Consider the following 26,912-nt stretch of genomic DNA (forward strand, 5'->3'; position numbering starts at 1 on the left):
CCATGTTCTCATTCTGTTTGCGCCAAATTCTGACTCTACCATCTGAATGTCTCAACAGAAATCGAGACTCATCAGACCAGGCAACATTTTTCCAGTCTTCAACCGTCCAATTTTGGTGAGCTCGTGCAAATTGTAGCCTCTTTTTCCTATTTGTAGTGGAGATGAGTGGTACCCGGTGGGGTCTTCTGCTGTTGTAGCCCATCCGCCTCAAGGTTGTGCGTGTTGTGGCTTCACAAATGCTTTGATGCATACCTCGGTTGTAACGAGTGGTTATTTCAGTCAAAGTTGCTCTTCTATCAGCTTGAATCAGTCGGTCCATTCTCCTCTGACCTCTAGCATCAACAAGGCATTTTCGCCCACAGGACTGCCACATACTGGATGTTTTTCCCTTTTCACACCATTCTTTGTAAACCCTAGAAATGGTTGTGCGTGAAAATCCCAGTAACTGAGCAGATTGTGAAATACTCAGACCGGCCCGTCTGGCACCAACAACCATGCCACGCTCAAAATTGCTTAAATCACCTTTCTTTCCCATTCTGACATTCAGTTTGGAGTTCAGGAGATTGTCTTGACCAGGACCACACCCCTAAATGCATTGAAGCAACTGCCATGTGATTGGTTGATTAGATAATTGCATTAATGAGAAATTGAACAGGTGTTCCTAATAATCCTTTAGGTGAGTGTATATATATATATATATATATATATATATATATATATATACATACACACACACATAGAGCAATTTAATCTAATTTTTTTTGTAATTTCACCATGGAGCTCTAGGGGGTTGGGAAACCCTGCGTTTGAAAGTACTTTGTGCTATATGTGCTACTAATAAAACTAAAGAAACACTTTTTAACACCCTTAAACATAACTTTCATCACAACAGTGCTGTCATAAAAATGGAATTAGAACACATTCCATATTAAAGATATCAGGCGATGCCAGTCATACCTATCTTTATTTTTAACAATAGCACAGCAGGTGCCCCATTAAAGCAGTATCCCTGGACACAATCCCAGTCGCCGGGGCAGAAAACCTCTCCAAGTTCTCTCAGCTTTGCATGAGAAAGGTCAAGCCTAATTCTACAGGGATGGACCGGAGGGGTGACTTCCTCCTTCCGTCTCAGATAAGATAAGCAGGAGCGCATGCAGTGCTGCATGTGTAGGAGGGGAGCCTGTTTGATGTTGTGCTAATGTGGGTCCAGACCTCTGGAACACCACTGGGTATCCTACACTCAAAGGGAATGCACTGATGGACAGATGGTAGCACGCACCATGGGACGCTCGCGCTCTGTGCTGATGGAGTCGGCTGCGTGCGATGTTGCGCTTCGGCCTGCAGAACACAGAGTCTGGTTTCTGTCATGGTCCTACGAGACCCTTGGGCACACATATTTGGAAGCCCTCTTGTCTACACCTTAAGCAACAAGAGTAATTTGGCTTTAAAAAAAATCATAATGGCTTCTTTAGAGTCAACAATAAGGAAAATAACCAAAAACTCACAATGCATGAAAAAGCCCAAAAAGTGTGTGCCAAAATATTCCAAAGAATGAAAAGTTGAAAAAAAAAAAGGCCGAACAATATATAAAGATGAAAAAAGATGACAAAAAAAAAAAGATTTTACTGAAGAACAGCAAATGTTTAAGTCATAACATGACCTTACCTAATTACAATGCCAAGTGCAAGAGTCATCTTTAAAGAAAATGATCACATGGTTCTTTGTCACCTGATATATGTGATGTAAAAATATATTGATCATGTGATTTATACAAAATTGGATATGATTAGTGAGAACTGCAAATCTAAACAAACTAGAAACATACAGAATTCACTCTTGCGCCTGTCAAGAGAAGGTAATGTTAGTGACTGAAACAATCACCGTTCCTCAGTGAAGCTGTATTTATTTATACAGTCATGGCAAAAAATATCGGCATCCTTGGTAAATACGATCAAAGAAGGCTGTGAAAATTAATCTGCATTGTTAATCCTTTTGATCTTTTATTTTAAAAAATCACAAAAATCTAACCTTTCATTTGATATTAAGAATTTAAAATGGGGGAAAATATCTTTATGAAATAAATGTTTTTCTCTAATACACTTTGGCCACAATTAGCGGCACCCTTTTATTCCATACTTTTTGAAACCTCCATTTGCCAGTTTAACAGCTCTAAATTTTCTCCTATAATGCCTGATGAGGTTAGAAAACACCTGGCATGAGATCAGAGACCATTCCTTCATCCAGAATCACTCCAGACCCTTTAGATTCACAGCTCCATGTTGGTGCTTCTTCTCTTCAGTTCACCTCACTCATTTTCTACAGGGTTCAGGTCAGAAGACTGGAATGGCCATAGCAGAAGCTTGGTTTTGTGCTCAGTGACCCATTTTTGTGTTGTTTTTGAGGTTTGTGTTTGGATTATTGTCCGGTTGGAAGATCCAAACATGGCCCATTATAAGATTTCTAACAGAGTCAGTCACTTATTGATTTTTTTATCTGTTGGTATTTGATAGAATCCATGATGCCATGTGTCTAAACAAGATGTCCAGGACCTCCAGCAGAAATATAGGACCACAACATAAAAAAACAGCAGTATATTTCATTGTACACATGGGGTACTTTTTATCCCTGTGTTCACCAAACCCATCTTGAGTGTTTGCTGCTAAAAAGCTCATTTTTTAGTTTCATCTGACCATAGAAGCCAGTCCCATTAGAAGTTCCAGTCGTGTCTGATAACTGAATATGCAGGAGTTTGTTTTTGGATGAGCTAGGATAATTTTTCTTGAAACCCTCTCAAACAGCATGTGGTGATGTAGGGGCTGTTTGACCATTTTTTTTTTTTTTTTTTTTTTTCTGACCCGGAGACTCAACTATTTTCTGCAATTCTCCAGCTGTGGTCCTTGGAGATTCTTTAGCCACTCAAACTCTCCTTCTCACCGTGTATTAGGACGATATAGACACACATCCACTTCCAGGAAGTTTTGTAACATTTTATGTTGATTGGCAATTCAATAATTATTGCCCTGTTGGTGGAAATGGGAATTTCTCTTCTTAAAGCCATTTCACTAATTTATGAAGCTCAATTATCTTTTGCTGCACATCAGAAATATATTCTATGGTTTTTCTCACTGTGATGGATGATTAAGGGAATTTGTTTTTTTTCTCTCTCTCCTATTTATATTTCGGTGAAACAGGAAGCCATGGCTGGATAATTTCATGTTCATAATCACCCTGGAGTGCTCAAAATTGTGAATATGAATTATTAATAGGTGTGCCAATAATTGTGTCCAACGTGTATTTGAGGAAAAAACATTTCATAATGATATTTGCCCCCATTTTAAATTCGTATTATCCAATGAAAGGTTAGATTTTTGTGAATTTTTAAAATAAAAGATAAAAAGGATTAACAATGCAGATTCATTTTCATAGCCGCCTTTGATCATATTTACCAAGGGTGTCGATATTTTTGGCCATTACTGTATATATTAGTACCCTCCACTAATATTGACACCCTTGATAAATATGAGCAAAGGCGGCTGTGAAAATTAATCTGCATTGTTTATCCTTTTGATCTTTCACTCAAAAAATTAACAAAATTCGAACCTATATTTGAAGTAAAACATTGAACATAATTGAAAGTGGGGAGAAAATCTCATAATAAAATAAATGTTTTTCTCCAATGAATGTTGGCCACAATTATTGGCACCCCTAGAAATTCTTATGAGTAAAATATCTCTGAAGTATGTTCCCATTCATATTTACATTTTTTAGCACACCAGCATGATATTGTCCAGCCATGACTTCCAGTTCCACAGGATTATAAATATGAGGAACACAAAGGCCAAATTCCCTTAATCATCCATCACAAGGAGTAAATCCTAAGAATATAGTTCTGATGTGCAGAACAAGATTGTTGGGCATCACAAAATAGAAAGTGGCTGTAAGAAAAGAGTTAAAGCATTGAAATCCCGATTTCCACCATCAGGGCAATAATTAAGAGGTTCCAATTAACTAAAGATGTTAAAAATCTGCCTGGAAGAGGAAGTGTCTATATCGTCCTAATGCACGGTGAGGAGGAGAGTTTGAGTGGCCAAAGACTCTCCAAGGATCACAGCTGGAAAATTGTAGAGATTAGTTGAGTCTTGGGGTCAGAAACCTAAAAAATGTATATATCAAACATCCCCTACATCACCACATGTTGTTCGGGAGGGTTTCAAGGAAAATTCTCTTCACTCATTCAAAAAAAAACTCCAGCAAATTCAGTTGCCAGTCACGGCCTTTGCTCATATTTACCAAGGGTGCCAATATTAGTGGAGGGCACTGTATAGTATATTAGTATAGTATATTAGTATAGTAGTATAATTTGTCTTGTAGGGAAAAAAAATAAAAAAATCCAGCTGAAGGTGGGGTCCTGCTCTAAAAGTTATAAGAGGCTTGACAGACCGCACTTCTGGGAGCTGGAGTTGAGGTGAAAATGGGCCAAGGTCACGTGAGAAGGCCTGCATAAGACCTTAGTGGGCTAAACCCAAGTGCAACAAAGCCCGCATAGTCATAAAGCACTTTGTCATCACTTATATGATTGTTCAATCGGGCAGGATTGCATTTCGCCCTGCTGTGTGGCTGCTGTCACTTGATGTTCCTCTGGCCCTGTTTCAACTTTAAATGGAACAAATACTCGCCGCCGTCGTTCTCATGCGGCAAGCGCTGTGGCTCTGGTGGTCAAAACGGTGTCATGTCTTGCAGAGGAGGTATGGAAGAACAGAGGGTGGGGTGTGAAAAAAACAGAAAGAGGGAGGAAAACAATAGAATGCTGTAAAAGAGAAGAATAAATCTCCAGGGAGCTGAGAGCCCCTGGAAGTGGTAATACTGGAGACAATATTTATGAATTGGCCTGTAATGAGCCATCAGCAGCATGGCGGATATGAGTGTGCCACCGGAGAAAAATGCCCTTGTCCTACACAGACCAGGGAGAGCATCCGTGTTATAGTGGGTAGAATGGATTATCTAGGGGTGCTTGTCGCTTGGTGAGGATTCGGGACTGCAGGCGGTGACAGGGCAACAGGTGTGGCCCTCGCCGAGGCTTGCAAATTAGACAAATCGCATGTGCGGCACCTGAAAGACGCCGGCGGCTCGGAGGAGGAAGCGAAAGCGAAGCTCGACCTGGCACTGACTCTCCCTTCGGTTCAGATAGGATTCGCTCGTCCGTCCTTATCGCAGTCTTTCTTGGTGGTTTACTTTCCACATGCAAATGCAGACTACAACCCTGGGAGGATGTGCTGGATGACACTGACGTGCTCCCGTGCGCTGCTCTAACTCGGAGACTAAACCAACAGAGCTGATTTTAGCTTAGAGCGGAGAGTTTATGCCTTAATTAAGACGATGAATACCACTGCTAACTTCCTCATCACGGTACCTGTGTAATTACACCAGCTCTGCTATATCCTGGAGCACAGCTCTTAATGACTGTGGAATAAGTAAGATGTCTGATGCCTGGAGAAATAACTAAGTCTGTTGTACAGCTGGAGGGTTGCTCCGTCATTAACGTGTTTATTAAAGACTGTTTAGAAATGTGCTGCTTGCATAAAATGCTGTGTGCTTTGAAACCCTGCTGAAATGTTGTTAGAAACAATAAAGCCATTAAGAGACCCAATATTAGGTCACAAATGCTGTTTCGTATAGATTTCACGGCCCTCAATGTGGATTTTGTTTGGACTAAGATGCACCAAAAGCAATATGTGTTACGCAGTGTTCTAACCACATGCAGCGCCATCTACGTCATTCTTAGTAGCTCCGCCCACCACAAAATCTCTTTAGTCCAAAAACCTGCAATCACTTAACTGTACATTAGACATCAAATATCTTCTGATTGGCTGTGATAGTGTGGCGTAGCTCAGCAGTTTCATGTTTAGTGTGCGAAGACAAATGACTTGTCGCTGGAAACGTGTCAAAGACTGTTAGTCTTACAAGCCAGTGTTTTGACTATCAGAATTAGATTTGGTGCATATTTTAAATTGGCCAAAACCATCCATTCAGATATAAAGGCCTCTGACTGACATGTTTAAACTCACGCTTCACTGGAGCTTAAGTGTCGTTCAGGAGATAGTTTTACAAGAGGGTGTGTCAAACGTAAATGCAAACATTACTTTTAACTACCTGCCACAAATTCTTAAATTTCATTAAAAGTCCAAAAAATGTCATGAACACAGACTTCTTTCTTCGCCTCTAAAATGTTATATATTTTTTCCTTTTAGTATATTCTTTTTAATGGCAAATTAAGTAAATGCGTTTACCTCATTTAATTATTTTGAAAAAAAAAGATACATTTTTAACATTTATTTTGTACAACTAATATACTTTATATATTAACTTATTATTTTAATAAAATAAATAAAATACATTATTTTTATGACATGTTTAAATAATGTTCTAAAACATAATATTTTTTTTCATGTCATAAACAGACTTTTTTTCCTGCACAGGTAAGTAGGGGGTGATATATTAGCGCTGTTAGAAATTGTGAAATTGTCTTTTGGTATGTTTTGAAATTTAGAAATTGTGCTATGATATTTGCCTGAATATGTATTTTTCCCCCTTAGTATGTTCATTTTAAAGTAAATGTGTTTATCTAATTTTATTCTATGTAAATAATGATATATTTTAAATAGAGCTGTCAAAAGATTAATCGTGATTAATCGCATCCAAAATAAAAAAACATTTGTTTACATAATATATTTGTGTGCTGTGTATATTTATGTATATATAAACACACACACATGCATGTATATGTGTGTATATATATATATATATATATATCAGAAAAATGTTATGTTTATATATTAAATATATTATATAAATTCTATGAATATAAATTAATACATGTAAATATTTTCCAAATATATACTGTATGTGTGTGTATTTATATATACATAATAAATATACACAGCACACACACATATATTAATGTAACTTTAAATTATAATATATACGCTATATATTAACTTTTTTCCCACTTCAAGCACTTTATTATTAGTATCAGCACAATCTTTCCAATCTTCACCTCTTCCCTTCTGCAAATATCACATTGCTGATGTATTGGGTATTACATGACAGTATTTTAAGTGTGTGGAGTGAGAAGACCAGTGTGTTATCAACCATCACCATAATGTGAAAGATTAGCAGAAGCCTCGTCCCACCTGTTTTCACTTTTCTTTTCATAAAGGCCACAGCTGCTGCACCAAACAAGGCATTTTAAAAGCTCTTATTTACCTTGAGCCGGTTCACATGGATGCACTGGGAGATTCTGTCATTTCCTTATGGTCATCGTGCAAACACGCTTCGCCTGTGGCTTTAGTGTCAGAGCAGAACTGCTGAATGTCATCATATCCTGTGTGGTTCATCAAAAGAGCAGCTTTTCTAATTCTCTTTGTTCCCTCTCAATCAAGTCTGATTTAAGAGTCAGTTAAATGGACGAAATTGGTAGCTGGCTTTTATTTATCCCTCCCTCCCTTCTTTCATTCAATAAGGTTCAATTTGAAAATGGTCTGGTTTGCATCCTTAATATATGAACGTCGCACTGTATGCAGGTGCTCCCAATCACAAGAAGCAGTGCACACACACTGCGACAATGTGAAACAGCGCGATTTATCGCTTGCATTGCGTGATGTTTTCCAGCCTTGATTGCCTGGACGTGTGATTTCACTGGGCCACGTCTCCATCTGTACACACCATTTTCTCTAAGTATTGAACATTTTCATCTTTCTTCAGTACAAGCTAATTGGATTAAGTTTGAGCAATATTCATATTGTCGCGCATTGTGCCCCTGCGTGGCAGCTCTGTTTTATGGCTCCGGCGCGCGCTGTCAGCCGCGTGTTCCTGCCGTCATCAAGGCGCTAAGGACCACATCAACCATCTCCGCTCATTCTCAGCAAGCCTGCTGGGCTTTCCCCTGCAAGAAAACCAACCAATTCTCTGTGGAATCGTGCTAAATTAACCAAATTTACAGCTTAGCACTTAAGGATCTCCTTAGTTGGTAAGTGAATGGCCCTCGCTGGCGTGCGCGCGTGCGAGAGTAATGCCTTGTTGCTCCCAGTACTCTCTTTCTGGAAGGAGTCGTAAAGAGCTGAAACAGTGCTCCAGAGATGGCTGCTCAGCCTTTAAGCAAACTGCGTGTAATCTAACAGCTCCCAGCCCGAGTGGCAAAGTCGGCAAAAAGTTTTATTTCATCATTTCCACATATTTTCAGTTCTATGATGATTAGAGAACGCGCTGTAAATCAGGCCCGCATAGAATCTGCGAACTACAAATATACGCGAAATTAGAGCGTCCAACCTTCACAAAATATTACACATTCCCTGCATTATTAAATTGTTTGGTTAATTTGATATAGCCTATTTTGAGGCAGCGCGCCGAGAAAGGCTTTGAAGTGGAAAGGCCGTCTTGATGTCACGACCTACCCGTTTCAGCTTATGGATATTAAGTTGTTTCGACCTGACATTGTATATACAAGTAATACATGTATAGATAAAATTACAAACAAATTGTTTGCAGACAAAAGTGTTGTTATTGAAAATAAAGAAATTTTGGCAACACTTTTTGTTTTACAATTAGGCCTACCCTACCATAAACTAACAAAGAAAATGATAATATTATTTTATTGGACCTGAGCAAACATGAACCAACTATGAAGTTATATTTTTAGGTTGTACTTTATTTTACTGTGCCCTTGTTACAACGTAATTATACAATTAAATACTGAGTAATATTAAGTATTACATGTACTTACTATATGGTTAGGGTTAGAATGAGGGTTTGGTTTAGGGTAAGTTGCATGTAATTATGCAAAATATATACTGTAGTAAGTACATGTAATATATGTAACAGTGACACTGTCAAATAAAGTGTTCCCTATTTTTATTAACTAAAGTTTATAAAGATTAATAAAAAAAATATTGTAACAAATGTATTGCTCATTGTTAATGTATACATTATTTTTGGCTTACTGGAACCTTGTTGTAAAATGTTACTAAAACTTATATATATATATATATATATATATATATATATATATATATATATATATATATATATATATATATATATATATATATATATATATATTTGTTTTTTTTTTTGTTTTTTTTCAGATTCTTATTGGGCTTTTATACATTTTATAATTGTTTAAAATTATTATTATAAAAAAAAACATGCATTTAAATACCTATAACACGAGCATTTTGTGTCTTTTTTTGTTGTGTTTTGGCATTTTTTATTTTTTTATATTTTTTATTTTGTGTGATGTCTGTGGTGATATTTGGGTTTAAAATGATAAAATGACTGTTTTAAATCACGCTTGGTAAAGTGTAAACATTTAAAGTTTACATTTACAGAGAAAGGACCTGTTATCACTTGCACAAAATTGCTATTAGAAGAATTGAGACTCGAAATTTGGCACAGTGAGTTTATGTAAATGCGTCCCAGACTGAGATTCGTCAATTGTTTACGTGCAGCTGCGCAGCTTCAAGTAAAAACTTGTGTGATTTCGACAGGTGTGTCTTTAGTTAATGTTCAGATAAGAGCATATTAAATCATTCTTAGCTTTGGATTTTCTTTTCTGTTACACTGATTTGCCAAAATCAGAAATACTGTCTACTGAACGAGCTGGCTGTGTCTGACTACACACATTTAAAGTCATATTTATGCTGAAATCTCCCCTGATCCAGAACATAATTGAGCATTTCTCCTCATTTCAGTAGACATGAATACAGAGAATAGCATTTGTACATTGCGGGCCTGTGACATTACCGCCAATAAGGTCTTGTTAAAGTTAAATTGGCTGAATGTGTGTCTAATTCTCTTTTTCCTTTGGGGTCCCTGAACTTAATTTTTCACACAAGCAGCAGCTGCTACCAGTGGCACGGCAGCTTCCTTATGAATCCTTTTTTTAAACTCTGACCAAAGGCCTCTTTAAATAAAGCCATGCATGAATGGAAATGGCAAAATGAATGTGAATGCCAAAGGTTACGAGGAAATGGATGAGATTTACAGACCCAAACTAAAAACAAAACAATGCTGCAATTATGTCCACAAATGGAATGATGCTTTCGATGTTTATGACAAGCATATGAAATGCGATTTGTAACTAAACAACCGTTGAATTATCAGAAATACACAGTTGTTACAATTTGTATGCAATTAAACAATGCAATAAGAAACTAAATATACACGGCTTTTCTCGATTGCTTGAAATATTATGGTTGATTCTTGTGCATCCTAATAGGTTGTCTAGATGATGTGGGACCACTGCTGCTGTGACATATGTACAGAACACCTGTCGCATGTTTCTGGGCTCCATTGTTCCTAATGCGCTGCTGTGTCTCACACAACCTGTTTCTGGAACATCAACCCTCAGTGCGAGTCAGATCCAGCCCCAGTATTACTACACACACATGGCTCATTATGATGGGAATGAAAGAGAAAAAAAAAGTCTATAGAGATGAGACATGTTCATGCAGCTGTGTGTCTCTGTTTCAAGTGAAATCTGTCAGGTAAGTAAGCTCAATATATAAAATCTATTAATTTAATTCCACATATGGTGGTCTCACAACATTCTTGGACATAAAAGCATAAAAATGTATGGATTTCATTGCATTACAGAACAAACAGTAAATCAAGTGCAAACAAATACTGCTAGATTATTATTATTTTTCACAATGAATGCTTTTGCAATATCCAAACGTAATACTGTGGTGTTATAATTTAACACATTTTACAATACATCTAATTATATAAAATTCTATATTTATAATTTGAAATACACACACATACAATTGATAAACGCTTTGAAAACTACTCTAGCAGAAATGCAGCATAACCTATATACACACATTTTTATATATGATTATTACATTTATCATTTAAAATTGTGGTTTTGGTGTTTTGTATGAAAAGCATGCTTGTGTTCACTTTTAAATTTATTCTTGATTTGACATTCTTATATTAAAGTATATATATATATATATATATATATATATATATATATATATATATATCTTGCATTTTTAATTGTGGGCTAAGTGTCCAAATCATGTTTGCAACATAATTTACATAATTGAATGCAATTTATAATTTATACAACAAAATCAAGAATTATTATTATTTAATTTTTTTTGTAAGACAATAAGGTGATCTGTTGTTTCAACAGCAGCCTGCGTTAGTTTGGAGGTTGTTTCCGTCTGGTTTTTGTGTAATATAATTTCCATAGTTGTCTTTTTTTTTTCAAGATTATATGCAGGATGCCAGCTGGCAGACAGATGGTGGTGGCTTTACACATTTTTATTTAAAGACACATCAGAAGGAAGAGGAGGGTGAGGAAAGGGAACAGCTGTAGCGAGTGGGACCGTACGGTATATGCTGGTCAAAGCGACGAGCAGCCTGCACAATGAGAGAAAAGAATGAAAAACAAACTCCCTTTTAGAGAGCTAGAAACTTTCCCGAAATGCACCAGAGAGCATTTGTACCCTAAATATGGCTCCATGACTATGTCAGAGTCAGAATTTTATGATCTATTGTTTGTACACACGTATTGAATTTGTTATACAAAATGCTCGGTCTATGGAGAAAAGTAATAAGGATGTTAAAACGCTGTCTTCCTCAGTCAGAGCAGCGCTGCTGGCGTTCTCTGTGTCATACCACAGACCTGGGGCCTTGTGCCCTTTAACGGCGTTAGTCTCAGCGGGAGGGGGCTTATTAACCTCAGTCTCGTTAAACCTTTTCACTACAGCACAGCAGTGCTACCTACAACTAACCGTGCAAGCCATGAGATCGAGAAACACTGTGTGGAACATTTACATTGTTATAATAATTAGAATTTCTTTATTTCGACTCTTTACAAATCCTGCTATTTTACACACATAAAATGTATTCAAGTGCACAGTATCTCCCAGACAAACAGCTGCTTCAGTGTGAGTCCTGCGCCTTTGCACTTGAGACCAGAGAACAAACGGCCTGTGAGAGGGGCATGCCATATGCAAAATACATAAGTTCAATTAAATAAAACAAACACCAAAACAATAGCAAACAAAGAGTTGTGGATGGTATTAAATTATGCAGATATCATCGTTATTGTGATCGCACGTGATATACAGCTTTGAAAATGATGACTTTGCTGCGTAAAAGGTAGAAATACACTCCAATGTTCAGTGCTACAATAATGTGACTCGTATAGATTTAATTACCACTAATTCCTCTACCACTATGGGGAAACCATGGTAATAACAATAAAACCTCACACACACGCTTACATACTGTCGCACACACACACATACAAGCAAACTATACTGGTGTTAGTTCAGTTTTTAACTTTTTATTCTTTATTTCTCCTTTTTTTCTTTTTAAAGGAAGCTTTTAATCAAAGAGCATTTTTGTTCATATATAGTTTTTACAGAAGAAAATACTATACAACCTTTTTTTCCTCCTGAAACAATATTGTCGAAGATAACCATCTACACATTTAGTTGCCTATATTACGATCAAAGCCATGTTTAGGAAATCATCATTTCCTCGCCTCACTTTTTCCTTGTTTATATTCAATGGAGGCCAAGCAAACAAAAATCATTTTTTTCTCTTCTCTTCTCTTTTTTTTTTTTTTTTTTTTTTTTTTTTTTTAATTTGGAGCAAAGCACTGCAATAATTTCCTCTGTATAGAATTAATTTAAATTACAGTCATCATTAGTGTTACTCGTTAGACAAGCCAGGTTCTAGCATGCCTGTTTCATATTGAAATCATCCAATCTTGGAAGCGAAGAAAGTTTTTTTTTTTTTTTTTTTTTCTTAAATAAAACACAGAACAACAGTTCTTCGTCACACTGAAGACTATTTGTGCATCAAAGCAAAGTGAACTAAACAACATTGTAAAGCAAATTCCCTGTTAAAAGATATATGCCATAATTTCAAAAGGTAAAAATGAACCTAAAAAGTGCAAAAACACCCTAGAATTTTCTCATTGCAAGGTCACATAAATATTAAATAACTTCTTATTATTGGAGCGAAACCACAGCTGTTGTAAAGAGAAAACAAAAGCTTGAAACATTGTTTTCTGTCTGTACAATTCATAAAATCACACACTTTCCATCACCAGCATTAGCATTTATCGTGGTGCCTTTGTGATGTCTGTCCTCCATTCAGCCCTCTAGAAAAAAGTCTCTCTCCACGGTTCCTCTTCTTTTAGAAATAGATATATGATGCTTCGGAAAAAAGAAGCTTGAAAAAGCCAGTCTCCATCCTCAGACTTTGTTGCAACTTGTTTTTTTTTTTTCTCCATGCTACAGAAACTGCGAAGGGAAAAGGAAAGAAAAATAACACCTACAAACATCTTTTCCCTACATTCAGAGACGCTTGTCTCCTGCTGTGTTTGATGGACTCTTTAGGACATCTATTTGTGGATCAAAAAGACATAGCTGTAATCTCCTCCTATTCATACTGGGCAGTAGCACCATCATCACATTACAAACTCTCCGAAACACAGGGGGCGACGACTCTCGCCATTGAAACAGACCCATTTACAGTGAGACACCCCCACATCATCTGGTCATGCCTGTGCAATTAGAGAATAATGCAAAAACAAACAAACAAACAAAAAGCCATAGTAATGCAATCAATGTAAAAGATAACAAAACGTTTTAAATAGAGGCTTGAGTATCTGTTCTCATCTATACAAAAGTGCACTATGAATATGCGATGCCAAATGGGTCCTCACTGAGAAAAGGAGAAGGAACAGAAATCAAGTGAGAGCTAGCATTCACTGAGATCAATGCTTTATGGCCTGAAGCTTTGCAGTCACTGTTTGTTTGTCCTGAAGATGCAGGCGAATGTCCACATGGAATGGAGCCTATGACACCACTGACCATGACAGCAGATTTAAGTGAGAACTGTGATAACTGTAAATAAAAATAATAATAATAAAAAAATCAACGGAGAAGCATACAAGTCAAAGCACTGATGCAGGCCCCTGCACTTCAATAATAATAATAATAATAATGACACAAGGTGTTTCTGAATCAATTATTTGAGCAACATTCTTTATAAAAGATTCCTGCAATGTACGCTTTTCGTCTGTTTTGGGTTGGTACGAGGGTCCTGCAATCCAGTGACTGCAATTAAAATGTACATTAACATCCACACATCTACTTTATATAGATAGTCATATATAGAGAGATTGTTTTTTCCTTATTTTTTTTTCCACACACAGAAAGTAACAAATGAAATCGAATAAATTAAAGTCAAACATGCACACACACAAAAGACTGATGTGTAGGAAAAGGTTTACATAGCCACCCATGTGTAAAAGAGGGCCTCGTCTGTCTATTTGTCTGTTCATTTTTTAATGCATAATTAAATTAATAATGTTGGTCATCTTGTAAACATCATAATAAATCATTTTGGGCCTTCACTTTTCTTGTAGTTGGTTGTTTTCTTGTCATCTGCTGCGTCTCTAAGCATGATAAATGAGGCCACTCAAACTTGCGTTTGTTCAGGGAATTCATAGTTCTCCTTCTACAGCATAGATTAGGGCTCAGCCTCCGGCTCCTCTTTATCCAGTTGGGAAGTCTCAGCGTGGTTCATGGAAGCATCAAAACTCTCTCCATTGTCTTTGTCTACTTCTGGCTCTGGCATGGAATCTTCATATGAGTCTGTATTCATGTCCTCCTCCGCTTCCTCCTCTTCGTCGTCATCGTCGTCATCATCCTCCTCGGCTATCGGCTCTTCCTCAGCCGACAGGTCATCTTCGGGGTCTCCGGATGTGCCGGTAGTGTCGTCCTGAGGGTTGCTCAGGCCCATTGAAGCAACAGGGCCAGAACTGGTGGCCAGGAACAGCGGCTCCCGGTGCATCTTTCTGCTCAGGTCCATGGAGTCACTGAGGCCCAACCCAGCAGCGTTTTTCAGGAAGAACAAGGAGCTGTTGGTGTCTGTCCCCAGGTTCAGAGAGCTGTCGAGGTTGACTACTGAGCCCGGATGCTCGTACTCACCGGCGTCCCCTGCCGAACGGAGGTACATGGCCATGTTGTTATGGGTCAGCCCCGGTGTGCCGGGCGAGGCTGGGGGCATATTTATGTGCATCGGAGGCACGGCTAGGCCTGCATGGTGGTGGTTGCCATCCTGGTTGGGGGAGACAGAAGGCAGCTCTCCCCTCTCTTGCTTCTCATGCTTGCGCTTGTGGGAATCCATCTGTGACATGCCCACCACCGTGTGCTTGCACTCTGGGTAAGTGCAGTGGAAATGCGAACACTTGAGCTTGTACTTGCAGTCAGCCACCTCGCAGTCCACGCTGGAGCTGAACTGGCAGAATCCGGCAGCGCTGATCACATCCTGCTTGCCGTGGTGTTTGCGGTGCGCCGTCACCTTGGTGCTGTCTGTGCAGCGGAAGCCGCAGCGCAGGCAGTGGAAGTGGGTGCTGTTGCCGGAGAACTGGCAATCGGGGAAGTTGCAGCACAACGAAGACTTGAAGCGCTTGAAATCATCCAGGACCAGGTTGTCCACGCGGTCGTGGTGCTGGGCGTGCTTGTACATGTGGGTGCGGCCGCAGAACTTGTAGCCGCAGTTCTCCCGCGTGCAGTGATAGTGGGTTACCTTCAGGGAGAATTGACAGGCCGTATCCTTGCAGTCCTCATAGAGGTCGTAGCGGCGGAACCCTTCCAGCATCATGCCTTCATCCAGCATCTTGCGAGATGAAGCAGTCTTGCGACGCTTGCCGTAGGGTGACATGTCCTCGATGATCCAGAAGCGTTTCTTGGCACCAGTTGCCATCGGAATAGAGATGGTGTTACCTGTTTGCAAAAAAGGCATATACGGGTTAAACTTCACTCAGTACGACAAGCGGCAAAGCAAATCTGCAAGCAGGAGTAGCCACATGCGCCCTATCAAAGCTACCCACAAAGGTTCCTCCTACAGCAATATACAATATAATGTAATTCCATGCCATAATCAAACAGACAGTCCCATTTGTATAATGTACTGGTGACATTTTAACATGATTGTCACGTCTAGGTATTGGGAGAGTTCAAAGGTGCTTCCGTACATCTGGCTTTATGGGAGAGCAGGATTCCCTCCCATAAGCCTGAGGTCAGTGCTAATGATGTGCTCCCTGTCCTGGCCAGCAGGAATCACATGACTCTATTAAAGCCTGGCATGATTAAACCAGCCCTTTACAGCAGGCTACTAATGGACAGCATTTCAGACAGTGGACCTAATGGCAGGTGTGCAATGTACTACACAAGACTAAAACCACCACCTCGGTGGCTTGTATGAACTGCACTGCATGTGTAAAATGCTAAAGAGTTGTAACCAGCTAAAAAGCCCTAGTCCAATCTACTGTGACTAGAGCTGCAGTGTTCGGGTGGAGACGGGATAGGTACCTGCAGCGTCCTGCACTATAGGGACGTCATTTTTAACCGAAGACGAAGTAGGAATGATGGGGCTGAAAGCTGGTGTGTTGGTTGGCATGACAACACTCCTAGTGGCTCCAAGAGAGGCGCTGAGCAGAGAGTATGACAGATAGGATGGGGAGAGGAGATATGGGAGCGAGGGGAGTGGTGGCCGGAGAAGAGCCGAGGAGAGAGATGGAGGCTGACTCTGGAGTGCAGGCTGATGGAGAGGTGGAAGAGGAGGTGGAGGAGGAGGAGGTGCAGATTGAGAAGAAGGAGGAGAGTCAGCAGAGGTAGTGGTGGCAGGGACCTGACAGCCTGGTCCTACAGAGACACGGTGCCAAAGAAGGATGGTAACAGAGACAGGAAGGTACAAGACACAAGGGTGGGGAGGTAAAAAAGGAGAGATCAAGTAATGAAATAATGAAAGCCAAATGGTAACAAAAGTCAGACAACAGCCAAAAGCAACAGTGATGAGAATGGAAGATAACATTTGAAATCAAACAGTGAAACTATAAAAATCAATTCAATGAAGGAAAGCTCAGATTCAAAGAGCAAAGGCCCAGATTTAAAGGTGCTGTAGCATTGTTAGCCAATTCTCTATCATACGCCAGTGAATTAGACCTGTCGCCCATCCCTTCAATCAAACGAGCTCTCTCAAAATCCCACAGACAATGACCGACAGGCCTTCAAGTTAACTGATTGGCTAAAAAAACACAGACTGCACCCAGATTATTTTTGGCTGTTTATAGAGTCTAGGGCTGTCATAGAGTTCCCAGGACACCCATTATAGTAACACCTGCACATTTTATGTCATATAAAAAAAAAAAAAAACTATCACTTTAAGCCTAGAGGAAAATGGTCGATAACTAATTTCAATGACAGTAGAGATGAGAAAAGTCTGGGATGCCTCACTTATGTAGTCGCCACAGGGATGGCATTCATCTGAGCGGTGTGTGGAGGACTATATAACAAATTTAGTGCTTTATAATTTCATAAATATAATTACAGTGAAAAACATTTGGTAGCTTTATGAGTGAGCTACAAGTAATACAATGAGAGTGGGTGCAGGTTTTTACATTTCTCTTCTTAGGGAGGTTAAAAAGGCTAACATAAGGAATACAAGGAAATTTTGTATGACTGACCAAATCTTTAAATATTTGCTGTATTTTCATTCAGTCCATCTCGTATATTGATAACCATAGTCATTACTGAGGTCGACTCACCTGCTGGCGAAATATCATTGCCCACAGGGGTGCTGGTGCAACTGCGGTCTTGGTTGGAGGACTCCGAGGAGAGACCCAGTGGGCTTCCTCCACAGGTGTAGTCCATGTAGTCATCATTTTCCTCCATCGTGCTGGAGAAGTTGGGGCTCAGATTAGGGTTGCTGCCTACCACACCAGACGAAGCTAGACTGGCCATGTGCTGCATCTCTTCAGGTAGGTTGCCATGAGAGACCATCTAAAGTACAGCATACCAAACAATCCAATAAATGCCCGATGAATAAAATCATTTGGATTCAAGTGGCAGGCTTGAAAATATATATAATTTATGATCACTTATGGCAGTGATCTTCAAAAGACACCATCAATTTCTTGGTACCTGGGAAGGAACTCTGTCGAAGTTTTTACCCAGCATCCTCCTCATGTGTTTGCGGGCATGGGAGGTCATCTGGTGCTTGAGCAGGAAGGAGAACTGACAGCCCTCACGGATACAATGGAAGTGGCTGTTAACTTGGTTGTATTTGCACCCTGCAAGAGACGAGCGACAAAATTAACTTGAGCAAAGACCGTCTTCATCACGCCTGGGTTTCAGGGACAACATACATCATGGATCCTCAACGAGGTAATGAGGACATTGTGCTTCCGTCCCGCGCCTGCATAATGCGGAGAGACAGAGCAGATGAGTCCAGTGTCACACTGGGAAAGTCGAACCTTTTGAAGATTAGACCTGTGGTGCTCTTTTATTACAATGACATCTTTTATTCAATTTGGAATTTACATAAATACATTCTGCATTTGGAGAAGCAATAATGCACAACCCTGCAAACCAAAGTAAACACACAATTATTTCCATATTAAATTCATTTTTCACGACCTATCTGTTGCTGGTGTATTTCCTCCCCCTCACGCCTGTCCTTTTGCTTTTTTGTATTATTATTTTTTTTCTACACAAAGGGCCCTACAGATTTTAATTGCTATATGTTTTCAAATTTAAAGACTGCCTCTGCACACTAATCAAATATTGTAGGGTGCTCGTAATAATTTTATTGTGAATAATGCGTGCTGAAATAATTGAAAGAGTAGCATTCAGGGCAGGTGCGAGCTTGTCCGTTACCATGGCACCCGTGGCACCGCGCAACAAACTGCCTGTTGTCAGATTGCTTTTGTACACAAGGGTGATATACTTTAAAAAGGCAGAGTTGAGTAAACATAAGCACATGCTGAAATATCAGGACTCTTGTGCCACCAGATCCTGGTAACCTCATCGCCGGTGTTCTGTTTAATGTTGCTGCCATGGATACCACTTTCCCAGTCCAGCTGAACCATCAATTCTTTATGACTTCACGGCTTGCTTTTGTCAAATGTCCCTGGTTTATGCCACTAACAATGCAACAGGAGAGACCTTATACTCTGTGGACACTTGTGATACTTTCCACTCTTCAATAAATGTTCTTTTTGTCCTAACTTAAAGGGACAGTTCACCCAAAAGTGAACATTCGGTCATCGTTTATTTTTTATACAGCTGAAGCTTTTATGTAGCTTCAGTTGGTCCTACAGACCATAAAAACATATACTGACCTCGTTTTATTATGATTTTTGTTCTTTTATGGCTCAACAGCACCATCCCCATGCACAATCTCCATTTCTTCATGTTCCATAGCAGATGGGTTTGGCTCAAAAGGAGGGTGCACAATTTTTGGGTGAACTCTCCCTTTAAGGGGAGGGGAGTAGAAAGAAAATAAAATGCAAACTTTTAATCTGCCTGCTTGTGATGATGATCGAGGCTTGAAAAAGAGCAACACAAACAGACTGAGCTCGACAGGCACAGTAATTAACAAACATATGTAATTGCTCATTCCTGACAGGTTAAATATACCCAAGAAAACAACCTCTGTTTGATTGCCTACTATAAATACTGAAGTATTAATGTATGACAAAAAGGCAGACACCATTTTTCTCGGCCTGTTTTCCGTAATATAAATAAAACGTCCCCAGTTTTACAATGAGACAAGACCATCTTTAATCCCGCCAAACGTGTTTGTTCTGCAAAATGTAAACGGCTGCCGGCGTGCTGACTCTGTTGTCAATGTAAACCGTTCAATTGATGCACAGATACTAGTGAGATAACAGCTTCTGAGAAACATACTCAAAAATCAGTGAATAAGTGTGAAGCGCCGCCGTTTAACGCTCTGTATGTTGTGTTGCAAACAGCATGACAATTAGTGACTCAACTAGAGGAACGGCACTTTTCCTGTAGCCAGAGCCAGTGGAAAAAGTGTTTTCATAGCAGGTGATAGCATCAATATGAAATAACAGTTACATCATCTCTGATTTCACACCATCTCTGATTCTTCCAGCTGCATTACAAACGTTGAGCTTGCAGTCACTGCTGGAGAATAACGTGGGAGCTCGGATGAACAGAGTGTTTGGAAACACGAGTAACTAATGCGAACAGTGACTGAAACAATGAAGAGTGTGGGAGGCTGGGACATATAAGGTTTGTACGATTTCATGATGCTGAATTCACTAAATTACTTCGCAAACCACACAATCAAGCAAATCAGAATTAAAGCAACATGACAGAATCTCTCTGTGATCTAGACGCTTCTTTTAATACATGAAAAGCAGGTTCTTACCCAGTCTGCCACATTCCTCTCTCTTGGTGAAGTATTTGAAGCCGTTAGCGGCACGTCTTTCAGCTTTCTCGTGCTTCTTGACGTGCCAGGGAAGTTTGGTGGTGATGTTGGTGACGAAGAAACAGCCGGGTCTCAGACAATGATAATGGCCCCTCATGCGAAACTCACAGTGCTGGAGAGAACAGCAAATAAACTAAACTCAGGCTGAGAACATTTCGCACAAGTCTCCATGGTTCAGTTTTCTACAGTTAATTCACAAGCCAATTATTACATATTACATTAATTTACAATCATTACTAAACCAACCATCTTTTAAACAAAAATGGGGTCTGATTATTTGTCAGTTAGTTATTCGTTACTCAGGGTACCATAGGGAAGTAGTAGGTTACGTGTGCTCTTTAAACCCTCTTTCTTTCCAGAGCATGTGACAGGACCAGCCTCACTGACCAGCGGAAATCTGAAGTTTAGGTTCACGTTGTAGCCGCTGACCCCAATAACAACACACCAATTAGTTCATTTGGCGATTCATCTATTTCTAAAACAGCTCTTTTATCAATTCATTAGTCTGCGTGTGTGTGTCCTCCGCAATGTAACCTGTTTCTGCACCACCATCTGTTTCCAGAGAGGCAGTTCCCCCAGGAGCACATAAACAGAACCCACTCTACTCTGGAGAGGAGGGGGGGGCTCCGAGAAGTAGGGATGGGACGCATAAATGAATTCATTTAAACAGGTTTTGCTCCAAATGTAAGTTGCAGGAAGGGGAGGGCTTTTTTCTATTAATGATGGAATTTTTGATGAAAAGCAAAACTTGTTTATTTTATACAGCTTTGGGGTCTCCAAGGTGGTTTTCGTTTTTTTTAGTTTGTTTGTTTGTTGTGGTGAAATAAATATGTACCTAGGCTTTTGTCTTCAGTGTTTTAAATGTAATTTATAGGTTTTCTGAAAAGAAGGTGCTTGTCTGTGCAAGGGTTATTGCCATGGAGCTAAGGGTGGTGTTGGTGGTTGCCAGGGTGTTGCTATGTGGGTTTTCTTTTTGTTTTTACTTATTATTATTTATTTATTTGTACAGTGGTTTCAGCATATTGCTATGAGTTTATAGTTCTGTGTGGTAGCTATGTGATTATATGTCCATCCTTCAAAACTAAATGCAAGGCATTTCTAGTTTTACAATTTGAAATAATTTAGATGATTTTATAATTTAAATTTTTAATCTTCTTTAAATAAGAAAATTGTACATTTTGGGTAAAAAAAATGGGTAGGTTCATGCCAGAAAGATTTTTTTTTTTTTTTTTTTTAAACATTGGAAAATGTATACTTTTATTCAGCAAGGATGCATTAAAATGATCATTTTTATCAAATGAGACATTTTTAATGTACATAAAATATTTCTATTTTAAATAAATGCTGTTTTTCTGTTCATCGAAGAATCCTGAAATTGTATCGCAGTTTCCACAAAAAAATTAAGCAGCACAAATGTTTCCAACATTGACGACAATAATAAATCTTTCTTGAGCACCAAATCAGCATATTAGAATGATTTCTGAAAGATCATGTGACAATGAAAACTGAAGTAATGATGCTGAAAATTCAGCTTTTTCATGATTAAATTACAATTTCTAACATATAAAAATAGAAAACGTTTATTTTAAATTGTAAAAATATTTCACAATATTACTGTTTTTACTGTATTTTTACTCTGCAAAAAAAAAAAAGTTGAGCCAACTTAAAATTTTAAGGCAACCAGCTTCAGCAGATTTTTGAGTTCTCTCAAGTTATTTTTGTAGGAGATTCTTAAAACAACAATTTAAGAAAACTCAAAAATCTGCTGAAGCTGGTTGCCTTAAAATGTTATGTGCCCTTAGTAGATATTTTTCAAAATGCTTTAAAACTCTTACCAACCTCAAACCTGTGTACAGAAGTGTACAGCATGTACCACTAATAAAGATACAATAATGATGAATGTTTGATACAATATTACCTCTCAAAATCAAGCTCACCTGGTTAGGACAAAGACACTGCAGAGAATAGTAGGAGAACTGGTCTCGCACATTCACCAGGTTGTTGTTGGGGTTAATGTGGTCCAGGCAATGTGATTCAGCCTTCCCGGATGTCTTGCACACATATTTGCAATTTCCAAACAGACAGTGGAAGTGGAACTTATTCGAGTATTTGCAGTCTGTGGCCAGACAAGGATCACTGTGGGAGATAAGCGTGACGAAATGTCTGTCAGATATTTAAAACTGCACAGAAGACATGGAAATACAGGCAGCACAGACCATTCAAATCATACCACCATGGTATCATGAATTTACAAGAATGACAACGTCTACTCACTTCTCCTGAAATTGCAGGAAGCCAGGCTTGACCTGAGGCTTGGCGTTTTCCAGCGAGGTGGTGGCCAGAGGGGAAGTGGCTGGCATACTGGGCATGGAGGCGGGAAGTTGGGGGATCGATCCGGCCAGCTGCTTCCAGGCTTGGAAAGAAGGGGAAGAGCTGTAGCCCCCTGACACAGCCAGGCTGGGCACCTCCATGGGAGGTGTCTTGGCCATGGAAATGGGGGCAGCCATTTGATTAGGGGCGCTATCATTGGATTCCTTGCTCTCGTGGAAATGGGGCTCTGATTTAACCTTCAGGTTGGCTCTGAAGTGGAAGCTAATGACAGAGAGGTGATTCACCATTAGATGCGCTTTAATAGAGCTGCCAAACATAGTAGCAAATTAACATTACTAGATCATAATCATGTAAATTTTGTGTACGTGTGCGTATGTGCGCTTGTGTGTTGGTGTGAACCTTAACATTTAAAAACTTTGATTTATATTCATTATGTTTGATTGTAATGCTCCAGAACTAGAGCGCTCCTCACTTGGCGTGTTTGATGGCTCCGTCCACCGTGCTGAAAAGCGCCCCACAGTCTTCCACCAGGCAATGAAAATGTATCTTGTGCAAGAAATCACACTGGGCTTCACAGAAATCGTCAGTGTCAAACCTGTACAAACATGTAAGAAAGAGAAACTTTAAAAGTACGTAAAGGGTAAAACTGCTCGTAAATCCAGGTCAGTTACTCTTGTATTCTCAGTTTAGCTCATCAGGATCTGACTTTGAATTAGGTGTTTTTTTTTTGTTGTTGTTTTTTTTACATGAACTACGCCTGAGCCGAAAGCAGCAGGCCTCTGGCTGGGACATTTTGCTAGGGCTTTGTAACTAAATACTGTACATAACATCACATGCTCTGGATAAATCTTCTCTTTCCACATAACAACCTGGGAACAAACACTGTGGATGGCACTGACAAGCAAAAGGGTACATCGTAAAGATGGATGGTGACAAAAACCAGACACCATCTTCAACAAAACACAGAGGATGTGCAGCCAAGACATGGCTGTGTTTTCTGTAATGGAAGATCTATTTGGGTATACTGGTGATAGTAGATGACATAAATAACATGTCCATGATTTAAGGTTACAATTTATAGGTATGTATAAGGGAATATATTTTATATAAGTATATATTTTAGGTGTGCAACTGTTCACCATTTCTTTCCACGTTTTCTCTTGAAAATTTTATTTATTATTCTAAACTGATTTATGTTGAAATATTCCATGTAGTCAAAAAACTTCATAAAAAGTTAATAGAAAGCGGATGTATAGGGGGATTTTTTTTTCAGCGATCTAATATATATGTATACATACATACATATATATACAAACACACACACATGTGTGTGTGTGTGTGTGTATAGATGTATGTATGTATATATATATATATATATATATATATATATATATATATATTTAATATATAATAAAAAAAAGCATTAAAAAAGAAAGACTCGCATTACTGAAAGTAAATTAAACAAGTCTCAGTTCCATGCTTTAAAAAAAGTGTAGACAAGACTTTGAAAAGTAAAACTAAAGCTGGTAATGCCTCTATAGGGAGACGAGATGATTTCAGGCACCTGCGCAGGTAGGTCCTCCACTGCTCATTGTGTTTCTCTGGGTCTGACCTCTTCATTACCCTACAGAGATACTGAGCTGCGTCTGAGCCGTCTGCCGCCTGAGCTCCCTCCAGCTCTGACTTCAGATCCAAAGCACTGAAGAAACCAGGATTCATCTACACACACAAACACATGCTTAGGCAAGTTTCATCACACAGTTTGCAAAAAGACTAGTTCTTCTCGAGGACATACCAAACACACAAGAGTTTTCATGCGCTATATGTTTGAGGCTTTAAATGCGTTTCCGTTCAGTACTGTATATGAAGCAGAGAGAGACAGGAAGAGAGAGAGCTGAGCTAAGCCGTCAGGAGAACTAGAGCGAGTTTTCTATTTAAATCATCAAGGTAATGGTACATGCACACCATTTATAGTAGTCATAGAATATTTATGATTAAAACAATGTCCATTTTAATCCCCACAAAAACACACAACATTTAAATATCTGTTCAGCACCAGATATTCGTCTTTTTAAAAAATGAGGGTGACAGTTGCTCTTTTTTCTCAGCGCTGACTTTTTAATCAAATAATTTACAAAGTCCATAAATAAAGATAGAGCAGATGGAGGAGAAAAAGAAGAAAGCCTGAGAAAAAAAAGCACGGAGAGTTCAAAACAGCTCATCAAAAAACAAACATCTCTATATATCTGCCGTGGCAACCGGCTCCTGCTTCATTATATTAATTTGCGAGTGGCGGGCTGAAATTACACTGTATGAAAAATGGCTGGAAAATTTAAATGATACAAACTCATCCTATTAGCGGTGAAACATTAAAAAACAAACAGCCCCCTCTGCATCCTGCTAATTTGTCTTGGGATGAAAAGCGTTTGATGGATGAATCTTACCTTATTCATAAGTGAGGATAAAAGAGATGTATTTCCCGGTGCAGGGTGTCCGTTTGATTCAGCGCTAGAACACGCAAAACGAACAGTGTTTAGGCAGGATTTGCATGAGATCAGTAAATATTATAATTTATCCGAGATTGTGAATATACAATGAAGAAAAAAAGCGAAGGAGCCTGGAAATTAGGGTTTATGCAAACACACTTTCATCTAAATGAATGTGCAAACATGTCATGCCTCATACTTGATGTGCATTATGAAAAGAGGGCATTATGGGAGAATTTTTGCATTCGTATGATGGATTTCCTCAAAGGAGGCCTCGGCACTGGGAGAAGGAGGGAGCGTGTAAATCTCGTCCCTCCTTGATCACTCCACAGACCCACCTTGTGAAGGGGGTTTTAACAAGAGCACTCACACTAATTAACACAATACGGCATTATTTGAGAGATAAATCACGGCAGGGTGTGAGCCAAGAGGGGGAGTATGATGGGATACCTGTGGTCTTTCTTGCTTAGGTCCAGGCTGTGCTCCTGGACGGACTCCTGGGAGGCGCCGTCCACCGGCTCCTGCTTCACCTCGACCGGATTAAACCGGCCTGCCTGAGCCGGCTGCCCCATCCCTGAAGAGAGAGAAGGAGAAAAACAAAGTTATTGTTGGTCAGCATTATTCCGCCATGATGAGATCCAATCTGACTTCTGTCCCGGCCAAGGAGAAGACCAGGAGTGATAATTATTGCGGAATTATGTCAGGCCGTCAAGGCATTTAAATGTTGATTGAGAGGCAGCAGGAATGAGGGAAAAAGACTCCGTTTTCAGCAGCGCTTGTCACAACTCATTTGCGGCCCTGCCTCTTAACTGGTCATTAAGAGGCATGCTAATGCTGAGGGAAAGTGGCAGATTCAGACTGCCCACCCCTCCCTGCCGTCGCCGCGTGTCCTTGTTGGCCACCGACGGACGCCACTGAGCATGCCCGAAAGGAACATCTGCTTGTCCGTCAGATTAGAGGTGACAGCCAATCAGATCGGTTCAAATAACGTGACCTCTCGATCGGATTTTCAAAATAGGTATGCAGACGACGTGGAAAGGAGGAAGGAGGCGGGAGGGACGCTGACGGGAATGCGACCTGGCTTTTCCTCCAATCCCCAAATGATTGAAATATTAATTTGTCCTCAGGCTATACAGAGAAAGCTGGGCTTTTGGTAGCCACTAAGTGGTATTTTATTAAAAAACGGCTAGGAGTTCAAGGCACAAAGATGGAGCGCTGAGTGCATCAGCAGTGATTGCGAGGTCGGAGTGGATGTTGTTTAAGAAACCTGGCCTGCTGAGGAAAAGTGACAGCTAGCATCCACCCTGCCCTTGGCCTTCAGTTCAGAGGGCATGACATTTAACCATGCGAAAAGAGAAGAGAGCCACTCCTTTGGGTCACAACACGAGTTTATCAGATAGTGTCACTCTAACCTTCCTGACGCGTGTGATTTGACTCTCTGTGTTGGCTATGGAGGTGAACTAATGACTCATTGTGATGTGTCGGCTTTAGGCGCATCACATCCTAATAAAGTTGGTAGCTCATTCCAGCCCTATTTTCAGTCTTCTGCTGTGTGACGCTCAGCTGACTAATTACCGCCTGTCTTTTTGCCTAAAACTAGTCTAGTTCGTCCACCTCCAATCCATACAAATCTGTGGTCTTTATGTGTGAAATGTACGTTTGTACTGATATTAACCTCCCTGCCTGTCTGTAAATGACTCTGTCCTACATCGGCCTTCTACAAACCTCTCACTTTCTACTCTCTCATTTTTTAGTTTTTTT

At 39.6% G+C, this 26,912-nt stretch overlaps 1 protein-coding gene across 1 annotated transcript in view; it reads right to left on the bottom strand.

The window, feature by feature from the left end:
* Positions 1-11,848: 11,848 nt before the first annotated feature.
* LOC306860226 (zinc finger protein castor homolog 1-like) overlaps positions 11,849-26,912 on the bottom strand; it is a gene marked incomplete at its 5' end in the record, with an annotated part of 82,131 nt that continues 67,067 nt past the window's right edge. Inside the window, 11 exons of the mRNA XM_079401815.1 lie at positions 11,849-15,818; positions 16,407-16,739; positions 17,642-17,876; positions 18,018-18,166; positions 20,275-20,446; positions 22,272-22,470; positions 22,609-22,926; positions 23,138-23,260; positions 24,230-24,384; positions 25,110-25,173; positions 25,602-25,725. Of these exons, the coding sequence (XP_079257941.1) occupies positions 14,560-15,818; positions 16,407-16,739; positions 17,642-17,876; positions 18,018-18,166; positions 20,275-20,446; positions 22,272-22,470; positions 22,609-22,926; positions 23,138-23,260; positions 24,230-24,384; positions 25,110-25,173; positions 25,602-25,725 (3,131 nt within the window). The 3' untranslated portion in view covers positions 11,849-14,559. The remainder of the gene's footprint in view (positions 15,819-16,406; positions 16,740-17,641; positions 17,877-18,017; positions 18,167-20,274; positions 20,447-22,271; positions 22,471-22,608; positions 22,927-23,137; positions 23,261-24,229; positions 24,385-25,109; positions 25,174-25,601; positions 25,726-26,912) is intronic.

This window comes from Barbus barbus (genome assembly GCF_936440315.1).
Source record: "Barbus barbus genome assembly, chromosome: 41".
NCBI lineage: Eukaryota > Metazoa > Chordata > Actinopteri > Cypriniformes > Cyprinidae > Barbus > Barbus barbus.